The 22720-nt window shown below is 41.5% G+C and overlaps 1 protein-coding gene across 1 annotated transcript in view; it reads left to right on the forward strand.

Moving 5' to 3' along the window:
• LONRF2 (LON peptidase N-terminal domain and ring finger 2) overlaps nucleotides 1–22720 on the forward strand; it is a gene marked incomplete at its 5' end in the record, with an annotated part of 33923 nt that overhangs the window by 5952 nt on the left and 5251 nt on the right. Inside the window, 9 exons of the mRNA XM_084227226.1 lie at nucleotides 8455–8573; nucleotides 11795–11917; nucleotides 12842–13003; nucleotides 13469–13694; nucleotides 15684–15780; nucleotides 16120–16234; nucleotides 17451–17572; nucleotides 18393–18551; nucleotides 21454–21616. Of these exons, the coding sequence (XP_084083352.1) occupies nucleotides 8455–8573; nucleotides 11795–11917; nucleotides 12842–13003; nucleotides 13469–13694; nucleotides 15684–15780; nucleotides 16120–16234; nucleotides 17451–17572; nucleotides 18393–18551; nucleotides 21454–21616 (1286 nt within the window). The remainder of the gene's footprint in view (nucleotides 1–8454; nucleotides 8574–11794; nucleotides 11918–12841; nucleotides 13004–13468; nucleotides 13695–15683; nucleotides 15781–16119; nucleotides 16235–17450; nucleotides 17573–18392; nucleotides 18552–21453; nucleotides 21617–22720) is intronic.

The following is a 22720-nucleotide window of genomic DNA, read 5'->3' on the forward strand; positions in this document are numbered from 1 at the left end:
TAAGATAGCTGTTGGCAAGCGTTCTGCCATGCCCCAGAAATAATTTGCTTGGGCATTTTCCTTTTATGTGTGTATCTAAGTTGTTTCAGATAAGGGTGGGAAAGGATGATCAGAATTTCTTGGTGGACTGGTGGAACACCCTTCAGGTGCTTTCCTACTGCAGCCTTCCTACTGCAGATGGATTTCTCTGTTGGTCCTAGGTCAAGGTCAGAAGAAGCAAAGAAGAGTCCCAATCTGTAAAAGGACTGAACTGTCTTTAGAGAGAGCTGTGCTTAAGTTTTTGTAGAGATTGTTGATGCCATTGTATGCATTTTATTAATTCTGCCATTTTCTGAGGTTGTACCCTTGTTAATGGTGCACTTGCACCAAAGTCTCATTCAAAGAAAACTGCTAGAGAGCATCCATATGCACCCGTATGTGCATTATATATATTTTATATATATATATTTCAATGGTCTCTTCTTTTGTATACCATTTCTAGAAGGCTGCTATTAAAGAGAAAGCCATTTGTCTTTTCCTGATATGATAAAAAATATGTTTGCCAAATCTTCCTTCCTCACAGGGTCTTGGGTACACTTTTCTGTTTGCAGTAGTAAAGAAGTCTTTGATGTTGTACCAGCCATTTAGCAAAAACAACAAAAAAATGGTGGTAGACAGCTGTCATGACTCCTACAACAGCAACTGGTTCAGTCATTTTAATAATTTATCAGAAGAATATTTAATTTTTTACCTCCTAATGTAAGGTGGCTTTAAGAGAAGAATGAGAGGTAGTGTTTCTGAAATTACCTGCTACAAAAAATAGTAGTTGCTTGCTGCTTAGAGGAGTTGTGCTAAAAAAGGAACTTTCCCATCCATCTTGGAATCCACTTTGTGTGTCCAAACCCTCTTTGGTCTGTTCTACGTGGACAGAAAAATGTGTAAAAGTAGGAGTCAAGGTTACCTAGAGACTGTTGCAGTAATCCCAGAGTTATTTTTAAACTTGAAATATTTTGCAGAGTTCTCCCCCTCAGTGCCCTTCCCCCCATTTTACTGTGAATTAGTGCTTGAAAAATAGTAGTAAATACTTCGTGTATGTCACCACTGGAAACATGTCAAGTCATTTGGAGGAGAAGCTCATGTTATTCTTGGTTTGTACGGAGCTTGTGGTTGAGTGTTCAGGTCCTGTAGTTGGATCTCTGGAAGTTTTTGCCTGCTTGCAAAGGGTCTGCTGAAGGCAGAGGCATTGCTGAGCTGCAGGACCAGAGCCAAAGTGGTCAGGAGGCTTATTCATCACTGGCAAAGGGGAGAAGGCATTATGCTGTACAGTAGACAGTCTTGCTGTGGGTTCTTGGGTTTTTTGTGTGATTTTTTTTAAAAAGTAATTAACATTCCTCATGTAACTTACCCCATCTTAAATGGTACAGAACTGTATTTTCCCCTCCCCCTTCATGTATGTAACCCAGATGTAATTTCCTATAAATAATTGAACTACTTCAGCCTTCATCAAGAATGAACTCTACCTACTTAAAGTCTGAAGAATTTTTGAAGTCTCTTCAAACAGCATACTCTTTTTTTTTCTTTGATTAAATATAACAGAATGTCTCTTGCTTTTGAGAGAAGACTTTTATAGAACTGACTTGTGCTTCCTTTTCTTAAAATTAGTAGGGTATTGCAGTACTCCTTTCATTTTTGCAAATATATTAAGGTACCTGCTCGTTTTCAGGACAGAAGAAGTGAGGTAGTAACAGAGAAACAAGAGGGTCCTTTTTTGCAAAAGTCAGAAATTCTGAAACAAGCTCTAACTGGAAAAAGAGCTTATAGAGACCTGAAGGGTAACTTCTAGAAATGTAGCTTATGTAGTAATCATGTCAAAGAAGGCAACTAGGGTGTCACTGGTAAAGTAAGATAGAATATCTGTCTGTAAACTGATCTTGTTAAATAAACTGTGATTGTGGGAGATCTACTTAGCTGGTCCCGCCTTGTCTGCAAAGTACAATGGTGTCTTTGGAGTCTCCTTGCAATCACAGGTTCTTTTGCACCTAGCATAGGTCCCTATTTCTTTGGGAAGATCAGAACTTTCCCTTGGTTGCTTTGAAGATATGGTGGGGGGGTTGACCCCTGGATATTTTTAGTTTTGGTTTTGAATCTTGCTTGTTATATCATACTTCAGTCAGTGGGTATCGTGATTTGGGGTAGTCTTTGTACCTGCTCTTTGAGAGGATAATTCCATTCTGACTGAGGCTTTGGTAGGAAACCTTTCCCAGCCTTGAACTAAATGCTGGGTGAATTAGTAAGCATTGAAAAATGACTCATATTTGTGTACTTACTGCTTTTATTATACTGGTGGCAAGAGGCCATGGATGACCTTGGGGTACATCATGTGAAGCAGCCCAAATGTCCAAAGGGTAGAGTGGGAACTGAAAATAGAGGGAGAGTGTGTTGTTTCATATTGTATTATCTGGAAACAGTAGCAGGCATCTAGCAGAGTGTTGAAAGATTAGGATTTGCATAAGAGGAAGCAATGATCTCATATATTGTGCTTAGCTCTGTGTTGGGACTTTCTTGAATTTGGGACTTTTGCTGCTGCTACAGTTCATGACATGGATTTGGGAAGAAGGTTATCATTAGCTTTGGAGTTGAGGACATGGAACCTAAACTACAGGTTAATGTAATTGGTAATACATTAATTTGTAATAATGTAATGTAATGGGCATGCTTCTTCCTCATGAGGCCAGAGCTACAGCACAAAAGCAAGGATGCAAAATTAGCTGCATCATCTGTAGCAGCTCTTCTGGGTAGCATACAACTTGCCTTACGGTGTATCTCCTGAGTAATAATGGGAACGGTGATTAGCTGTGCTTAGCAGTGATGACAGTCCAGCTTTAAATAACATATGGAGCTTCCTAACTGAGGACTTACTGAGCCTGAAATAAGACTGCTGAGAATCTAAAGCATTTTGTTCAGCACACTACAAGAGCCGTGCTTTTAAGCCTGGACTTTTGAACAGCAAAATACAGGGGCCTGAGAGAAATTAATATCATTCTTAAAATTAAATCTTCCTTAAAAATTGGTGGCATAGGCTCCAAGTGGAGAATAGTGGTGCCCTGTGCTCTTCATCCTCACCACAACCAATTTCAAGGATACCTAAGGCCATACGCTGCTGCCTGCCAGTGTTGGTCCCTTGGTCCCCCAGGGGGAATGCCTGCAGAGGCATTCCCTGTTCACAAGTGCCTGTCTCTAAGTGCTGTGGAAGGGTGCTGGGTTGCACAAGTAGACTTCTGGAGGAAGAGCCATCTTTTATTGCATTCTCTGTGCACTAAAAGCTCTTGCACATTTCCTCCGGGGTCTTTAGTCACTCCACTTCAGGAAGATGCCAGTGATGTGAATGCAAGGAGGAAAAGCCACGTTATTCAGAAAATATGTATACCTTTTAAAGTCTCCAGTTGTTAATCCAGTTAAGCTGGACTGATGATTTAGAAAACATGGGTTTGCTGATTGCAAGTAGGTGCCCTCTTAATCAGGTTTGGGAAGCTGGTTTTCATCTTTGCTGTGAAATGAAGCTTTATTTTAAAGTCCTAAATGTCTTTACTACTTCTGCTAATTTTATCTAAACTGCACCTTTCTCTTTGCCACCCCCTCTCTCTCTACCAAACAACCTGTGCATCCATTTTTTTTGTGTGGACTTGTCATACGTACATGAAGTTGGAGGTGAAAAGCTAATTTGCTATTCAGTTAATTACTAAAACTTGCTAATTTCTCACTGAAATAAAAATATATGTTTCATACTATTTTTCAAGCTTATTAAAAGGCTTTCAATACTGAATTGTTCAGAAGTAAATGCATAATGTAGCAAAACAAGCCAAGTTTCTTTCTCTCTCCAGGGCGGAAATTTCTTTAAAATGTGAGAGAAGTTTCTACTGAAATACTGTGCAGGCTGACTCTTACAAGCAAGACTGAAAGGTTTTTGTGATGGCACTTTCAGTTCTGCTCATGCCTTCAGGAAATATGCTTTGTATTGAAATAGGTGTGAAGAAGATGCAATTTTCTAGGAAGAATTGTCAGATAAGGAGAGTTAGAGAGTTCCAGCATCTTTAAACTTGTTCTTTCTGTTCTGAGTTCCTGGAAGAAGTCACTGTGTAGTTTATTACAGTAAAACTTCTATCATCATCAACAGTCAGTTGGGCAAAGTCTCATAATTCCTCTAACTGCCTTCCAGGCACAAGGAGATTTTGTGGAGCCCTGTTCTCCTACCAGCCTCCTCAACTCAGCAGAATAGTTTATTAAAAAACTTGAATTCTTGGGCATATCTAGAAAAGTAATTTTGGGTGATAGCTTTTGCATAAGTAGAAGCATAGTATAGAAAATGTGCAGGTGAGCACAAACATGGTGTGCGAGGAAAATTAATTATTTTGAAGAAATCCAAGCTGACAACCACACTCAGGGTATGCAATATTTGGTGGTCCAAAGGAGGGTCCAGGAGGCAAAGACCAAATGTTCCTCTGCTCTGGGCCCTGTATGGGCTAGGGTTTTGTCTGGTACAGTGGAATTATGGCTGGGGGGAGGGGAGATGCTTGGGAAGACTTCCAGGACTTTTGTCTTGGAGGAAGTCCCTGTGTTCCAGCTGCCCGGAGCCGCAGATCATGGGAGCCTCAGTACTGCATCCCTGATGCTGACAAGGACATAAATTTTGCTGTGCAGCTGTAGATTCCCAGGAGGAGAGGGATTCACAAAATGCCATCTGCTGGTATTGTGGAAACAGTAAAATTTTCTACGCTTTTCTTTTTTAATATGGCCTGAAAAAAGTAATTTCATAAAATAAATCTTCTTTTTCTCTGCTTTATCTCCAAAAGAGAGAAAGGGTGCATTATTTTAAAACAAACTTTTGACTATTGTGCAGCTTTTTCTTTCAGGGTTGTTTATTTGGGTTTGTTTTGTTTGTTTGTGGTTTTTGCTTGGTTTTGTTTTGTCTTTTGTTTGATTTTTGTTTGTTTGTTTTTAATTGAAAAAAAAACTTGGCAGCTATTATAGTGTAGAATCAAAATGTTAAGAGTTGGAAGGGACCTTAAAGATCATCTAGTCCCATGGGCTGGGGCACTTTTCACTAGACACCTGGATTGAGTTGCTCAAGGCATTGCTGAGCCTCATCTTGAGCACTGGCATACTTGTATACTGGCATCCAGCAGCATTCACAAGCTCTGTACATCCTCAAGCCCTCTCCTTCCACCTTCTGTGACTAATTATTTTCACTGCAGCATTTGCTGTGGCATGGAACAACTCAATATCATGGTGCTCTCAAGAAACCCGGTAGTTCTTTAGGCTGCGGGTGGGTATATGCTTTGTCATCCCACTTCCACGTGAACCTTGAGTTGGAGTCAGCCAGCTGATACCTCCGTTCCACTGACAAGGAATGAGGTTTCAGTCCATCTGGATTTGCCCTGATGAGATGCAGACCCTCTTGGGACAGTCCTGCTGATAGCAGGAGGCTGGGAACTAGGGATGCATGGGTTGGGTGTAGAGCCAGCAAGATTTCAGGCTGCACTGCTTGCTCTGTGAGTGAGGTGAGCCTGAATGGAGGTGGCTAGACCCCACTCTAGCTCTGGCATCTAGTCTAGATGCTTCTCCCTATAGAAGACCTGTTACACTATAGCCTCATAATTACTGTTGTCTTTAGCAAAGTTATTTGGTTTGTTAGGTTTTTTTATCTTTTGTCTCAGTGAACTGAACATTCCTTGCCAGTTACTCATTAAGATGGGCCACACCTTTTGCTTGCTGACTGAGTCTCAGGGAACGAGAGGTACTAGCCCTGAATACATGTAGCTTTTTCTGGCTTGCCTCCAGGTTGGTTTATTTTCCTTTCCTATTGTAAGACCCTTTGGACTGTGCTTCAGGAGGATCTGCAGCCATTCCCACATTGTTGTGCTCTGCAATGGCTGTTTTTTTTTTTTTTTCTTAAAACTTTTGCAGTGAAGATAAGTTCCTGAAAAAAAACCTGTTCTCTCTCTGGGTTTGACTGTTCTGAAGAGTGCTGGAAAGCATCAGTTTGGTTAAAATGTGCAGTAGTTAACAGAAGCAGCAAGCTGATTTGCTTTGTCCCCTAATCTCACACTGCTTCCTTTCTCTGTGGTGCCAGAAATACCCTGCCCTGCACCCTGCTTTCCTGTGGAGGTGCCTAACTCTGCTTGCTCCTTCTACCCACCTCAACATACCCTGCAACTGGGTACCCTAGAGCAGTTACAAAGGTGGAAATACAGTATGAGTTCCTTACTGTTTTAATGTAGCTACTGCTCAGGTGTATTTGAGCATTTGCTAAAAGGAACAAAAAGCTTACGTGAAGATCTTAGGTTAATTGCTTTTCAATCTCATGTAACGTGCAGTCTTTTTAAAAACCATCAGGTAGAAATGTGGATCACTGCATGCAGCAGTCTGCATGTGTAATAGTTAAAAAAACCCACAACACACCATGATAAAAAACCACACAAGCAAAAACCAGCACAGAACCCCACCTCATGAGATTTTGCAGAGCTCTTTAAGTGTAGTCTCTAGCTGTCACTGTCTGAGACCAGTTGGAGAAGCATCAGCCATGGTATGCCATGCTGCAGTCAGTATATCTGGCATCAGTCCACACTACAGCCAAAAAAGGCAGCGCTCCTTGCTGCTTCTTTCCTTCTCATCTGGTGTCCTGGCACTCAAGTTTGTGTGTCTGTACAGTGAACTAGTTGAGGGGAAACTGATCCTCTTAAACCTTTCTATTTATTTGTTGCTGTTGAATTAACTTCCAGTCAATTGATTCTTTGCTCTGGTTCTCAGTGCAGCATGCCAGCCTGGTTTGCTGCACAAGCAGTAGCATCAGCCCAAGAGAGGGGAGGAGGTGGGAGGGGGATGTGATGTTGGGCCATCCCTCCTTGTAGGTCCTTGGACCTACAGAGTGGGGGCACCTGCAGCAGTTTTGCATGTGCTTGTACCTGGGCTGTGTATGGGCTATGTGTTCTTACTGAGGCTGTGTTTAGGATGCTGGTGCTGAAGTGAGATGCAAACAGTGAAGCCAAAGCAGGCTGAAGAGAGTATGGAGACAGGAGCCCTGTGTGTGAACATGAGTAAGGTGACATTTGTTGGAAGAGTTTAGATGTGAGCTAGTTTGGATGTGAAATTTAAAATTTGCAGAAATGTGGTACTGTCTCTCAGCACACCTTGGAACCTTTTTAAAGTTTTTTACCAGTTCTGGCAGTTTTAACCAGCTCATGTTTGGGAAAGGATTACTGCACTTAGCTGCCAGCAGCCCCCTTCCAGCCTTCCAAAGGCCTCTCCCAGTACATGAAGGTCAACAGTGACCAAGAGTAAATCTCTCATAAATCTCATCACCTATGATAACATATCTGTTGTAGTGAACAAAAGCAGAGCATTATTTGGGACTTGGTGCGTACTTTGCAAGGGCGCTGCCACAGCCTGCTGCAGTGTCCTTGCCAAGCTGGGGACGTTTTTGCAGGGAGGTGGAGAATTGACTGGACCATGGGCATGAGGTGGTTGCTAGTGGCTTGAGATCAGCTGGGTGGATGGCTGCCAGTGTCATTGTCCAGGTGTCGGTAATGGGGTTGACGCCTTATTAAGGTGTCAAGTTCAGCACCTTATTAACAGCTTCCATCGCAGGCAAGGGCACGCTGTCAGTGACACCAAACTGGGAGAGGAAGAGAAAGAAGCTATTCATGTGTTGAAGGGCAGGGCTGCCATTCAGACCAACGGCCTGGGGTATGAACTGACCAGCAATGCCTACTTCTGCAAAGGAAGTACATCTGGGACACAGGAACTCTGCAATACGATGGGCTGGCCTAGACATCAGATCTGCAGAAAAGAGCTGGAGGTGGACAGGCTGAACGTGGATCAGTCAGTGTTTCTGTGAAATTAAAATGTGTTCTAGAGACCTTAAGAAAGGACAGATTAATAATGCTTGGGAACTTTATAATCCATGTGAACTGAATGATTCATGAATTTGTGAAGGCAAGGTGTATGATCATGAGAGGTTTGCTTGCCCTGGGGAAGGCAAGCAGATATGAAGTGTAAAGGCTGCATACATTTTTGTTATTTAATGACTTCTGGTAACGTTTTAGTTGAAGTCCAGCACTGGTGATTTCTTTCTCCATACAGAGAGTGGAAACACTTCAACTTTTTTCTTTTTGCTTTCTGAAGTTCCCTGTAAGCAAGATGGGGAAAAAAGCAGTGGCATCCCTGTTTGTGGATATGAAATAGGTCCTGCTAGGTAAAGCAGAGTGCTTCAGAGTGCATTGCTTCAGAGTGAGAAAAATATATTTTAAGCAGGAAAGAAGGAAGGAATTGCATTTTTTCCATTACAGGAGAGTATAAATGCAGTGGGTGGGAAATAGTGGTTTTTTTTGTTACAGTGGCTGGATATGAGGTTATAGTATTTAACATGTCCTGGTACTTCTTTTAATGAAGTTCCTTGCAACTGTTTTTGTTTTCCAGCTCCTTGCAAGTGTTCATTAATAGCACAGCGGGCAGAGCTCTGTACGCTGATGAAGAACTACCAGCAAGCTCTTCACGACGCGGACATCCTGTGCCGGAACAAACCCCACTGGCCCGCGGTACGATGCTTACCTTTTGTAAAGACCAGAATAAAAACTGCTTCTTCTCAGGGTTCTCTCTGTGCTGGGGGTGGTGTTGAAAAAGCATCGTGGCATTCATTAACAGGGCCAAAAATGTCTTAAGTTCTTCAAAGAATAAGTCTGGAAGGTCCTCAGAATCTCTCCGGCTGGTGGGATTTTGGTGGTGGGCAGCTGGTGTGTTCATGGTGCCTATTATCTGTTATAGTTTGTGCTGCAGCTTGGCAGCAGAATCAGTGTGTAAGGCTCCAGCAGCCCGGGGTGGCCCTGCAGGTCCCTCTGGGATGATGTGTCCCCAGGAAATGGGTAACTTTCACAGCATGCTGGCCCGTGTGTTTTCTTGGAAAGCCCCCCAGACTGTATTTCAGGATTATTTTCTTTCCCTCTTTAATCCTAAGATTTCACATCTGTGCAGTCTACCTGTGTCATGGTGTTTCATAGAGGGGTTGGGATTTTTTTCATAACCAAAGCATGTGCTACAAGGAGCAGTGGGCAGTTTGAAGCAAGTATCAGAAATGATGTTAGGAGAGAGAAATGGTAGAAGGACATGCTGCCCCTCACTATTACTGGTTGCCTGAGGCTGGACTGAGTGTCCAGCAGTTCACTCCACCTAGGATTACACCTGCAGTCAGTCTCTCTCTTGTCAGCAGCAAAATTGCAGCACAGGTTTGAGCAGATAAAGCCTCTGGCTGCTTACTGGGGAGAGCATAGCGTGGGGAATTGGGGAGGTATTTTAGGCAGACATTGTCTTCCTGTGGAGACTAAGGAGGTGTTGCATAAATGCCTCCTGCCTGAGCAAGCAGGGGTATGCATCTGGTGCTCCATTCCAGGAGCACTATGGGTGAGGGGTGACTAGGGAGTCAGGATGCAGGGCAGGCAGAGAGTGCTGTCTGAAACACCAAGTCTCTGGCAAGTTGGGTAATTTTCTCTGAAGGGTATCTGTGCTGTCACCCATTAAAACCTTTCATGTTGCAAGGCAACTCATGATCTTCCCCTGCATCCAGTTTGCTTCTCTATCTTGGATGATTTCTCATCAAGTCAGGAATCCCATCTTGGGTGATGCTGGCTGGGTTTCTGTGCAGAGGGAGAACAATTTATAATGCACGTTCAGATATTTTCTTGAAGTGCTGTCTGTTTGCCTGAATCCATGGAACTGTGATGCATGTCAGTCGTAGGCGGATAAAGGTTTCATTAATCACATTTCTGAAGAATGTTAATTGAAAATGAAATTTGTCATCATGGTGTAACCAGCAGTGTCTCAGACGTACTTCACTTGTGCTTTCATGTTTGTGAGGACATCAACATAAGCTGTGCTGACCCAGAATCCATGATCTCTGGGAGTTCTGGGCATCTGCTTTGTTTTGTGTATTGCAGCATCTCAATCAGTAGCAGAGATAGTTCAATCATGTGCTTTGTAGTTAAACAAAACAAACCCAACATAAAATTAAACTTAATTCTGGGAGTAGCTCCTAGGATGCAAGTGTTGACCTACCAGTATCTTTTGGCTTATTGATAGCAGATGTAGTGGCTTGCTGAAACTCCTGGTGAAACTCCTTGGTATGCAGTAGTCATTGGAGCTATAGATAAGTTGGTTTCCTTTCAGTTGCTATGAAAACCAGGACCCTGTAGGGCAGGGAGAATTTTCCAGTTGTGTTTTTATTTAGAGGCAGACAGAACTGCCCTTCTGGCTGCTATTCATGGTCCTGCTTGGATCTCCCTTTCAGTCTGATGCTTGTCGGGGGTATATGAAAATAGGAAAGGGAAGGTGGCAGTGGTAGTCTCTTGAAGTATAGGGGCCTCTAGTCCCTGGGCCTAACTTCTGGTGTTGGATCTTTAGGTACTTTGTCTGTGGACAGCCAACCTTGCAGGTCAGATATGGACATTGCTCTTAGGGTCTCGAAGGACAAGTCCAAACAGGCTCCCCAGTGCAGTGCAGTAATGCTGGCAGTGACGGCAGGCACGTGAAAGGTTATATGGAGGCTGTGCAAGCATCCAGGTAAGAAGGTAGGGGTCAGGCCTCACAGTATCTCTTCTTACTGCATTGAGGAAAAGAAAAATGTATCTCACCTGGAGATAATCGATGTGTACTGAGACTTCTTGTAGAGGTCAGCAAATGATAATTGTGTTAATTAATCTGGCCTATGCAGTGCTTGCTGCTTGCTTTTGGCATAAGCTTCCTTCTTCCATTTCCAGTGGAATGGTAAAGATCTTAACAGGTCTCAGGCTTGGACATCAGTATTGAAGGAATGAGGGAGTTACCTGCTGAGGAAGATTATGTGATACTGAATCTTTCAACATTATTATGAAGCAACAAAAGTGGATCTGCTTATCTAGCCAGTCTCTTAGATGCATAAAGCTGTATTTTCAGTACAGCCTAGAGATGTTCACATGGGTCAGGGGTGGACTTGGAGAGCATGCATCTGTCTAATAAGCAAGAGGGAAATGTTTTAAGAGCACACTTAGTTTCTTTTCGTTGTAAAGGAAGTAATTTCTGTAGTCAGATTAGAACTGTAGTTTGATATTTACAGGTAAGTTCAGAGGCAAAGCATTCCATTCTTGCTACTAGCAACAAGTAAAGTAAAGTAGGATTTATTCCCAAGCTAGTTACCATAGCTGTTGGCCATGGATGTGTTACTCCAGAACACATGGGAGAGGTAGGATAGGCTAAAATGCTTCACATTAAGCATTGGTATGTTGACCTAAATTCATGGTGGTTTTGGGCCAAATTAGACAGATAAAACTTTATCTCTGTCCTAGTAAGACATCCAGGAGAAGTGACTGTCATGAAGTCTCTCAGTTGCCACTTCCAGGCTGCTCTGTGCCACTGCCTTTTCTGTGCAGATGTCTTACTTTTTAAGTTTGTCCTAGTTTGTGAAACTGTTTTCTGGTGTATCCAAGCACAGTGGGGTGTGTAGTAGACTTTACCCCTGGGGGGGAAAACACCCCTCCTTATTCCCAGTTCTTCTCTCAGGAAATGGGCAATGCCTTTGGCAAGGGATGATGCAGCAGAGGGTTCCTGGGGAATCTTTTTTTACCAGAAGGGACTGAATTTCTTTCAATCACACATGTCAAAGAGGTTGTTACCTGAAAAGCATCTTGTTCTTCACCTGCAGAATAACTTGGACTTTCAGGTTTGTTTTCAGGTGTATTGCTGCCACTTCAGAAATGATCTCTAGATTTGTACGTTTCCTTTGTGTGAACAGGGCCATTATGTGAAAGCAAAAGCTCTTTCTGGATTGGAAAGGACTGAGGAAGCATTGAAGGAATTTCTTTATTGTGTTGCCTTAAATCCTGAATGGAGCTCAATGAAGAAAGAAGCCCAAAAGGTATAAAATGTATTTACTAGCTATTTGGCCATTGTGCTGCTTTTAATCCCATAATCAAGTAAAATTCATGGTATTTCAGGTGATAGCAAACACCCAAAGGATAGTTTGATTCAGGAGATTCTCCAATAAGCCTTTTTAGCATTATGCTCTGTGAGGCACCTCTTGATTTTGGTTGATGTCTCAGCCAGAGGGATTATATATTTGTGAATTCCACTGCGTAGGCTTGAGGCTGCTAATTTTAGTACCCATCAAAAAATGACTTTTATGTAGGAAGTGGCAGAGTATTGAGGAGAGGAAGCTGTGTGCTGCCCTGTGCTGGAAAAATCCTGCAGTCTTTGTAGCATTTTGTTCCTTATGGGAAGTTAGACACATTAAGTGCTAACAGCCCATCATCAGGTTCTCTGTGACCATCCACACAGGCAGCTTTTTATAAAAATGAGATGAGGATTTGGCAAGATGCTTGGTGTGGACTGGTGAGAAGAGCAACAGGCTTTAAGCTAGTGGTTAAATCTGCTTGAGGATGAAGGAGATGGATGAAGAACACAAGGAATGTTTAAACACATCTTTGTTAACTGGTTTTAATGGGAAGGCATGGTCTGAAGAGTTCTGGAGGCAGGGTCAAAATGGAGATGGGTAGGATCAGGAGAAGGGGGCAACAAACTGCTGCCCTTCTTGCTGCTGGGGAGCAGAATCCCTTGATAAGGGAGATGGGCACCAAAAGAGCACCTTGGAATGTGACTGTGACTGTGGTTGTGGTGGACACTGCCATCCAAGTTTCCCATGAGCATTGGGGAATGCAGGATGTCTTGGATGTTGCAAGCTTTTTGGCATCTAGAAACTGTGAAGTTTGTGCATCTTTGTCCCCATAAACATAAATATCTATGTTGTAATTATTACCTTTTTTTTTTCTCTCTAATTGACTAGATAATGTGTGAGATGTTTTTCCCAGCCTTTGAAAATGTGCATGATAGTCTAACAGCACCTTTCTCTAGTCGAACATCCCATACAAGATTGAAACCTGCATTTCTGAGTAGCATAAACACGCAGTCAGCTGTGGAAGATAACTCTGTTGCTGGGTCCTCAAAGGTAAAGCAAAAAGTATTCAACATAAAAATATCAAAAATAGTATGTGGATCTTTCTGATCTGTGTGCCATTAATGATCTGTCTGCACCTGAGTAGGCACTTATTTTCATGATAAGCCTGTTCTCTCCATTGCTGTTGGATCTCTTATTGGGATGTACTTCCTCAGAAAAATAAGGGAGTGATCCTTTTTCTTCAGAAAACAATGTGATACCTTCATGTGGGGGTCAGTTGGCTTTGTAATTTTTTCTACTGAAGATTTTAGTATGACAGGAACATAATTTCTAGAGACAGGAGCTGTAGGGAGAGACATGCCCCCTACTTCATGCAATTGGGAAGTGACCTTTGATACAGGCCTTTCTCCATTGCTAGGCTCCTTGTGGGAACATTGATCTATTGCTGATAAAACTAATTGATAAAAGCAAACCAAAATTGTCTCATGCTGTATATAACTGTTCTTATTTTTTTAGGATGCTATGTTCAGGTTAACAAAAACCCCGTCTCAAGAATCTGATGTATTCAGAAGCACTGATTCTTCTGTTACCCATCATGTTCTGGATCTCTACTTTGATGACAACAAGAAGTCTTTGGGAGCTATTCTCTCCAGTTTACCTGGGGTTGGCATAAAAAGAAAGCTGTCCAGTGATATGAGGGATTTGCAGAGTTTGGATGTCCCCAATAAGATTCTTAAAAAAGGTTTGTGTTGTGGCTTAGAAAAGCGATTTCTCTTGTACATACTGAAAAACTGTAAACTTTTTTACTCCTCCCTTTTTATAGGGGTCAGTAAAACATTCTCTACAGGAATTGGGATAATATTTTGTTCTCTGGTGTGTCTGTTTCTGCTCTAACAACCCATTTACCTTATTCCAGAGCAGTTTAAGGTCACTGACTGAAAACTGTATTTTTTGTTCTCAGATGGGCCATTTCCAATGTAATGTGTATGTAATCCACTTGCACTTTAGTCTTCGAGTTGGTAGTGCCGTTTCCATTTTCTAGGTCTCAGCTATAGCTGAATTTCATTGTCTTTCTATATGATTGAAAGATGAAGTAAGCCTGGAAACTAATCTTTAACTGGCATTAGAAACGGTCACATGCAACTTTACATGAAATTTTCCAAGCAAACAAAGAAGCCTTTTCAATGGTAATAAACCCCCACCCCCCAGTTTTCTGTTGCTTGATAGCTGTGCTTACAATTTGTATGCTTCTCAAGCTTCTAACAAAGACCTCCAGAGTGACTTTAATACTCAGGGCTAAAAATGCTGAAGGCAATACTTTACTGAGTAGTGTAATAATTGGTTAACATAGACTTTGAAAATGTTGCTGTGCTGGTGTGAATTTTTTCCCTTAAAGAAAAAAAAAAACAACCCACACCTCCAGGAGTTTGACTTGTGCCTGAAAATGTTACAATGTCTTCAAATACAGCTGTCTTTGACCTCTACAAAAGTTATATATATTTATATGGCCAGTTTCTGATCACGTTGCTGTGGAGGAAAAACCCTGTACTTGCCTGTGAACTGCAGACTCAGTAAATAGATTGTGAAATCTGACCCACCTGTATCTTCACAGGGAGGGCCAGAGATCGTGTTTTACCCGTAAGCACTAATTTCTGGTGTGTTCTAGGTCCCAGTGCCATGTTACTATTTGCAGAATTAACTCAGCCAGGTTCTTGCAATTACTAAATGCTAACATGTGAGATGTAGGTTAAAGATAGCACTGTTTTTCTTTGTAGGCCACACACCACCTATCCTGCCTGTGCTGGAGATAAACCAGATGCTGAGCATAAGTTACTCTTTAACAAAGCACCCTAGTATTTTAACTTAACATAAAAAGCAGAGCTTTTAAATGGTCAGGAATTTGGTTAATAAAAAACATGTGGAGCCAGCAGTCACAGCTCTGTTGCAACTCATCACAGAGATGCAAATTGTAAAAGAAGTTGCAGAATTTGCTTGTGTAAATGTCAACAGAAGCTGGAGCTGATAGCTTTTGAGCCTAAATAATGCTGCTGTGAAGTTTGAATTGCATACCCTTAAAGTGAGTTTAACCCAGAGATATAAACCACCCCGAAAAATCAATCTGGGTAGAATTTTAAGTAGAGGGTTGTGACTCTCTGTTTGCAGATTGTTGACCTAGTAAAAGTTGTGTTAGCTATGCAGCTCCAGTAGTCCTTTTAACTTTTAAGCTGTTTGAAATTTGGGATTTCTAGAACAGCCTAGTCTAGAAAAATGTAAGCCTTTTTATATTTGTAAGAAAAATTACCCCTGCTGAGAAATCTATAATAAACAGTGATGAAATATTTTGACTGTGTGTAAACAAATTAAATTCTGGACTTAATGTTCTTGAAAACATCTGGCCTGGCTGATGTGGGGGTGGTGGTGGGAAAGCAATTGCAGAATATTTTAAAAACTAGCCTAGGAAAACCCACAAAACAATCATTTTTGGGGAAGCAAATAAAGGGTATTCAGCTCTAAAGTGTATTCTCTGGCCACAGACATCATCCTCTGCTCTCCAAAAGATCTCCTGCCAAAAAATCTAAAACTTAGATGGGAGGTATGTTTGTTAGAAACAAAACTTGAGAAAAGAAAAGACACAAATCAGGTTTTTTATGGAAAAGTTAATGGCACAAAGAACATTGGAAAATGGAGTAATGCTTACATCTTTACTATAATAATCTTCTTGACTACTTAGATGGAGATGTTTTACCTGAAAACACCACTGACACTTCAAGTGAAATACCGACAACTCTGGTGGATGCGTCAGACTTTGAGTGTTCCCTCTGCATGAGGTATGACTGCGTTGACCTGGCATTAACATAACAAAGCTTCTCTAGGTTCTGAAAAAAAGTTACCATGGTGTAAGAAAAGAAACCTGCCAGAGAATGTCTAAATCATTATTCTGTTCCTTTTTACTGAACCTTACATCTGGTGAATCTTTACAGATGTGCTTTTCTCCATTATGTATGCAGTTCTTCATTGTTTACCACTTGTATCCTTGGGTAATGCCTGTCACCTGTGCTTTATACAAAAGCAGAAAAGAAAGAAAGAGCTAGGACTCTTTCCTCTCCACACATTGGGAGTTGTTTTTGTTGCCAGCTTAGCTTTTCTATTCCATGTTTTCACTTAAGGTTGTTCTACGAACCTGTTACCACACCCTGTGGACACACCTTTTGCCTCAAATGCCTTGAGCGTTGCCTTGACCATAATCCACTCTGCCCACTCTGCAAGGAGAAGCTGTCAGAAGTAAGTATGTCCTTGCCTCAATTAACAAAACTGCACAAACTTGTGTTCTTCTGAAAACATCTATGTGGGGATTTTTTGTGCTCTTCTTGTGAGCTACATCCAAAGCAGTGTGGCCAGCAGGGGGGCAGGGAATGGCATTCTGTCCCTCTACTCCTCTCTGGTGAGACCCACCTGGAATATTGCATCCAGCTCTGGGGTCCCCAGCACAGGGATGCAGCAAGTCCAGAGAAGGGCCATGAATGTGGTCTGGGGCTGGAGCACCTCTGCTATGAAGAAAGGCTGAGAGTTATGGTTGTTCAGCCTGGTGAGGAGAAGGCTCTGGGAAGACCTGCTCTTGGCCTTACAGTACTTTGAGGGGCTTTATAAAAAGATAGGGACAGACATTTTAGTAGGGGGGGAATGCTTGTAAAGTGAAAGAGAGTTGATTTAAAGAGATTAGATGTAAGGAAGGAATTTTTTGCCATGAGGGTGATGGAACACTGGAAGAGGTTGCCCAGGGAGTTGGCAGACTCTCCATCACTGGAAACATTAAAGGTCATGTTGGATGGGGGGCTCTGAGCAATCTGATGCATTTGGAGATGTCCCGGCTCACTGAAAGGGTTGGACTAGATGACATTTAAAGGACCCTTCCAACCCATGATTCTGTGAAAGCAGAACAAGACAGTACTGACAACATCAAGCTGTGCTAATTTACTCAAGGATATATTTGGCATTCGTTGGAATACAGGTGGTTTAGCTGGTTCTTAAAGAAATGGAGGCTTCCAGTATCAGATCAGGCTCATGCCTGGGGAACACCTCCATAGCCATGTTCATACCAAATCTCCAGTTTGAGTGGAAACTGTGGAGTTTGAGGAATAGTTGCCCCTTGGTTAACACTTGTCAGCAGCAGACCTAAGGTATCCCATACACAGTGCTTCTTGCCAGTAAGCTGACAGCTGTAGATGAAAAAGATACATGTATCTTTGCAAAAGTGAGGATGGAGTACCTTTTCTTCCGGGTGGTACAACTTCTGCCAAAAAAGAGGATGGGGTTAAAAGGACAGTGGGGTGAACCACATAGGCTGAGGTGGAAGCTTTGGTTCCTGGAGGCTTAAAAGGGTGAGGAATCTGTAAGTCCTAACTAATGTGCACTTGGGCCTCACGCAAGAATGGGCTGGAAGGAAGAGATGTTACTTGTTTTCTTGTTACCAGACTTAAGAGTTGACTGTTTCTTGTAGTTTCTGGCAAGCAGAACTTACAAGAAGACCGTCCTTACGGAAGAGCTGATAGTCCGTTACTTGCCAGAGGAATTATCTGAAAGGAAGAAAGTTTATGATGAAGAAATGAAGGAATTGTCAAAGTAGGCTCTCTTTATACTACTGACAGCTGTTACAAAAATGTATTTTTCAGTCTAAATTATTGAAGAAGATTAATTTGCTTATGAAAATGCACCAAAGGAATGAATTTGTAAATGAACCTGCCAGATGTTTTGTATTTTTGACGTGTGTGTTGCAGATAAACAAGTAACAATGTGCTTGGATGGTGGAGAGGCAAAACAATATTCTTAAAATAAAGATAATTGCTTTATCCTATGAAACAGTGTAATAGCTTTAGAAGTTACGGTGGGGGTGTTTCTGGGAGTAGAATTCAAATTAGCAATGGGTTATATTTCAGGTCAGGAAAAGTTCAAGGATCCAGTTTTGTCAGTGACTTCCAAATGTTGTGCTATAACTCAGCTAAAAAGTGAAACAAAACATGCAGTTAATCCTGAAAAAAATGAAGTGGATTAATGGCTTTGAAATCAAAGGGGTTTACTAAGTTTGGGGATTCTCTGCCATCTTGCTTGGAACGTGGCTGGGTCTTAAGTACTTTATTACGTGAAAAGTTGTCGCCAAAATCTTGCCATGTGTATAAGATGTATCGCTGTGCATGTTTTGGGAAATTTGCTATTTCTTGACTTTTTTCCTTTATGGAAGTAGGTTAGTGAGATTGGTTACTTAATGTATTAAGGAAAAGAGTCCTGAAATATTGTTTGTCTTGTGAAAATGGCAAACCTCGAAGAGATAAGCATTCACAAGGATTGAGTCTAAGGAAGCCATTTGTCTGTTAAGGATATATGCTGAATATAGCAGCACCCAGAAAAAAAGGTGATTTTTTTTTTTTTAACAATTTTCTTACAGTTTGAATAAAGATGTCCCCATCTTCGTATGTACCATGGCCTTTCCTACCATCCCTTGTCCACTCCATGTCTTTGAACCTCGCTATCGCCTAATGATAAGAAGATGCATGGAAACTGGTACCAAGCAGTTTGGCATGTGCTTAGCTGATGAATTAAAAGGGTAAGGAGATGAGCTGAGAATGTCCTGTTGTTGCAGAGGCTGCTGTGAGCTAATGGAATACTGCAGCACAGTATACTTGTCTCCCCAAACCACTGTGATTCCTTCCAGTCCTGTGTGAACCAACGCTAAAGTTGCTTACTTCTTAGTTCTGAACTTTAAACATTCCTTTTTACACAAAGATGTAATTTTATTACTCCCCTGTTGGATAATAGCAAGAATGCAACTCATCCTGCTACTAGAGGCTCCAAAAATAGCATTTAATTGGCTGTGTGTTTGGAAAGTTTGCTGACCTGTTTGTTCCAGTGAAAACTGACTGTCTGGGTAAGGTTCCCCCTCTGTCTACTCAGTTTAAAAAGAAACAAAACAAAAATAAGACAAAACATTCAGGCCTCCCATAGCTTTCCTGAAAGAGTGGTATCATTTTAATGAGACAAAGTATACAATTGGCTGAGAAGTCTGTTTTGCTGCTGGATGTTGAATTTGAGTGTTTGTCTTTACTACTGTGTTGCAATGTCTAAACTATCTGCAGTGAGTGGGTTACATTGTCTTTCTATATGATCATATCTTTCATTCATTTTTGTGAATTCTGACACTGATGTGTTTCCAGCTCCCTATGCAGAGACTGACTAGATTAAAGGTCCCTTACAACACAAAACTATCCTCTGATTCTACTAAAGCCTTCAAGTTTAAATGTTTCACAAATAGTGGGGTTTTGAGACCATGCTCATGGAAGAAGCATGAGGTGATCTTGAGAGGTTTGCCTTATGAGATGCAATAGTTGCTGACTTCAGAAGTTACATTGGCAGGCTGTAGAATGGATGATGAACATGGGAATTTTTAAGACAGGCATCCTCAGGAGCAGCATTTTTGTATGTGACCATCACTAGAGCTGAGAAGGGGGCAGTCATTACTGAGGCTTGGCAGCCTTTCTTTGTCCACTCCATGCTTCTTGGGGGGAGGGAAATTTTATTTTTCTCCCAGACTGGACAGTAAGGTAGCTGTAAGAGTACAGGAGATGCTGCAGCTTCCAGTCAGCTGTGGCTGTGCTGCAATGCCATTTGGCATGCTGTCAGTACTGCACTCAGTGGAGTTTAGACTCCAGCAGCAGGTGATGTTCCACAGTCCCTTGAGAATACTTATGAGGGTGAGGACAGAATTATCCTAGGACTTCAGTGCTAACTCTCCTTACATCCCTGCAGGCTTGTGGAAGAGCCAAACTTATTTGGAATCAGGTATAATATACAGAGGACCATGGCATTACAGTCCCCAAAACACAATAATTGGTTTATTAAATAACATCATGCAGGGTATTTTAAAATGAACAGTATGGTTAGATTTCTATGTCCTGTCTGTTTTGAGTTACTGAAATAATGAAACTTTTTGAGCATGATGACTTAACCACTGAAGTGCAGGAAACCTTAATCTGCAGACACCTGGCAGACTGTTCCAGCTTCTTACACAAGTAAAGAAGTTCTTCTGTTTATTCAAAATTGCGAAATCAACTTGGGAATACAAGAAGCGGGGAAACTTGTTTTGCTTCATCTGCTGAGACATGGATACATACCTCCCTTTAAAAACACAGTGACAGAGCATGTTTGGTTCATTACCTTCCTCTGTTTTACTTCTCCATTTTAACTTATAATTGATAAAAGAATATAAGCTCTTAATGTTGTCAGCACATTTTAGCCTGTCTCCAGGTGGTTTCTTGTCTCTCTGATTCAGGTCCCTGTCTACCCAAAAGTAACTCCTCTAAGAACAAAAAAGACAAAATCATCACTTCTATATTAATTTCTAAATCAAGTATGAATATCACTAAAATCATTAATTAAAAACAACAGTTATGTAGCTGTTTAAATAGTGTATAGTGTAATATTGCTGTAACAAACTAACAGACTTGCTTTTTTTAATCAGTCCTATTGGTAGAGCACCAGGACTTAGCTGTGTGTGGCTCTGCTCCTCCTGTTCTTACTGATTTTTTCCTGTACACTGGCTGGGAGAGAACAGTTGTTCCCCACCCGTCCCAAACGCATGATTTCTGGTCGAGCAGAAACAGGAGTCATTTCTTCATCACTCTATTGTAAGAAATTACCAAGCCCTAGTAAAACAAGCATTTCCATGATAAAGAATTTATCAGACCCTGTAGGGTTTGGTATCTTGAGATAGCACTATATCTAGTCTCATTCTCCTGTTTAACAGTAGGCTGATTTGTAGACCTCCAAATGTATTGTGGTGAAGAGTCACTGTGCAATCAGCCTCTCTAGTGAAATCACTGCACCACAAAGGTAGAGTTAGGTAAGCTCGATAAAGGAAAAGTTAATTTCATGCCTGTTTCCAGGGTGTGATTAAAACACACTACTACTTTAAATATAGTGGATATAAATGTGGTTTTTGAAGAGGGTATTTTGAGTTTGATTTGACTTTTTTTTTTAAAGGAAACAAATGCAAGAAAAGACTTGTTATATAGAAAGCTTTTTTCTTCTAAAGCCTGCAGTCTTCTGCTTACACCTTGGAGTAGGGGGATAGCTCTCATAGCCATGCATTTGTTCCTCACTTTCTGTACTTTCCTTACAGTATCTTTACCCATCTTGTTTTCTTTGCAAACCAGATGAATTCGCCACCAGCAGCTGGCAACTCCCAGCATGAAACATGCTTCATTTAGTTTCCTGTCCCTTTCCAGCCCTCCCACCCCATAAACCTGCCCTGAAAATGCTGCTGCCCAGGTCCTCTGAGGGAAGGCAGAAGGGGTGGGGGTTGTGTGGCTTATGTGAATAAGCAGAAATGTATTGTCACCAAAGCAGAATCCTCTTTCAACTAAGAAATGGTGAATTAGGCCCAGTATTTGTCCTGATGTCTATAAACACTTGTTGATGACTTCCGCTTTTATGCCCTTCTGTCATTTCAGATTTGCAGATCATGGCTGTATATTAGAGATCAGGGACGTAAAGTTTTTTCCTGATGGACGCTCAGTTGTTGATACAGTTGGTGTCCGTCGTTTTAGGGTCTTAAGCCATGGCCAGCGAGATGGATATAACACAGCAAACATCGAGTATCTTGAAGATAAAAAGGTGATCTATGGTGCAAAGTTATTCATACCCATGTATTGCTGGATTCACTTAAATAGCCTTTCCTTGTTGCATTTCAAGCTAGCTGTGCATTATTTTTAAGCCAATATCATTACAAGTACACTAAAGCTCTGTTTTAAAAACCATGGAACAAACTTTGTATCTTCTTTCCCTTTCTTCCTTTCTTCCCTTATAATTATCTCTGCTTAAAGTGTTACACTCCTTTCATGGATCTCAAAGTAACTTCTAGGATGCTGAGTTAATGGTGTGTAGGTGAGGTCAGAGTAACATTTTAAAACTGGTACAGAATTTAAAGCCTTCTAAAAGCACATGCTCCCGTTGGTAGAGAACTGACTGTTCTCTTGCAGTGAGCAGACAGTTGGCACACTTCATATGTCCTCCAAGTTCTCATTTACAGAACAGGTCCTCAGATAAATGTGGGAGTCTGCTCTTAAAATGAGTTCTTAGGAACACGTAGTTAACTGTGCCCTGTAAAAGCATCCATTAGAGCTGACTGAGAACAGAGAAATGCAGAGAGAGAAGTAGCTTTAAAAAACAAGTCCTCTTAGCAAAGCTGCATCAAGGCAGGTGTTTGTGATATGTGTTGGCCAAAAGTTGAATTTTTGGCCATGCTTTCTGGATCATCTTTAGACTGTGTCTATAAACCTTGGTAGCTGTTAACATGGAGCTCAGCAGTAATCTCCTGCTGGTTGATGAAGTCAGTTCTGTCATACAGCTCTAGAGTACTCTCACAGTTGAAGTGAAAGTCAGTAAAGCCTTAGCAGTGCTTTTCTAACCTGTGTAGTGTGATGCAGTTGATACAGGACATGAAAGGTTGAGCTCATGGAGATGCCTCTGCCTGTGAAAGGCTGGAATAGGCAATCTGCTCAGAGTGAGGGTTGTGCTCTGTTTAAATCCTTAGTGAAGAGTAGTGGAACTCAGGTATACAGGCATTGTTTATAGATGGTGCCAGAGATCCACTTCTTCGTAATTAGAGTGAGATTTACCTTGTCTTAGAGTGGAGACTGGTGTCTGTTTAGTGCCCTACATCCATACGTCTGATGGTCAAAAATCTCAGTCCAAAGATACCTGTTTTATGTGCTCTTA

This window comes from Fringilla coelebs (assembly GCF_963513975.1).
Source record: "Fringilla coelebs genome assembly, chromosome: 2".
Classification (NCBI taxonomy): Eukaryota; Metazoa; Chordata; class Aves; order Passeriformes; family Fringillidae; genus Fringilla; species Fringilla coelebs.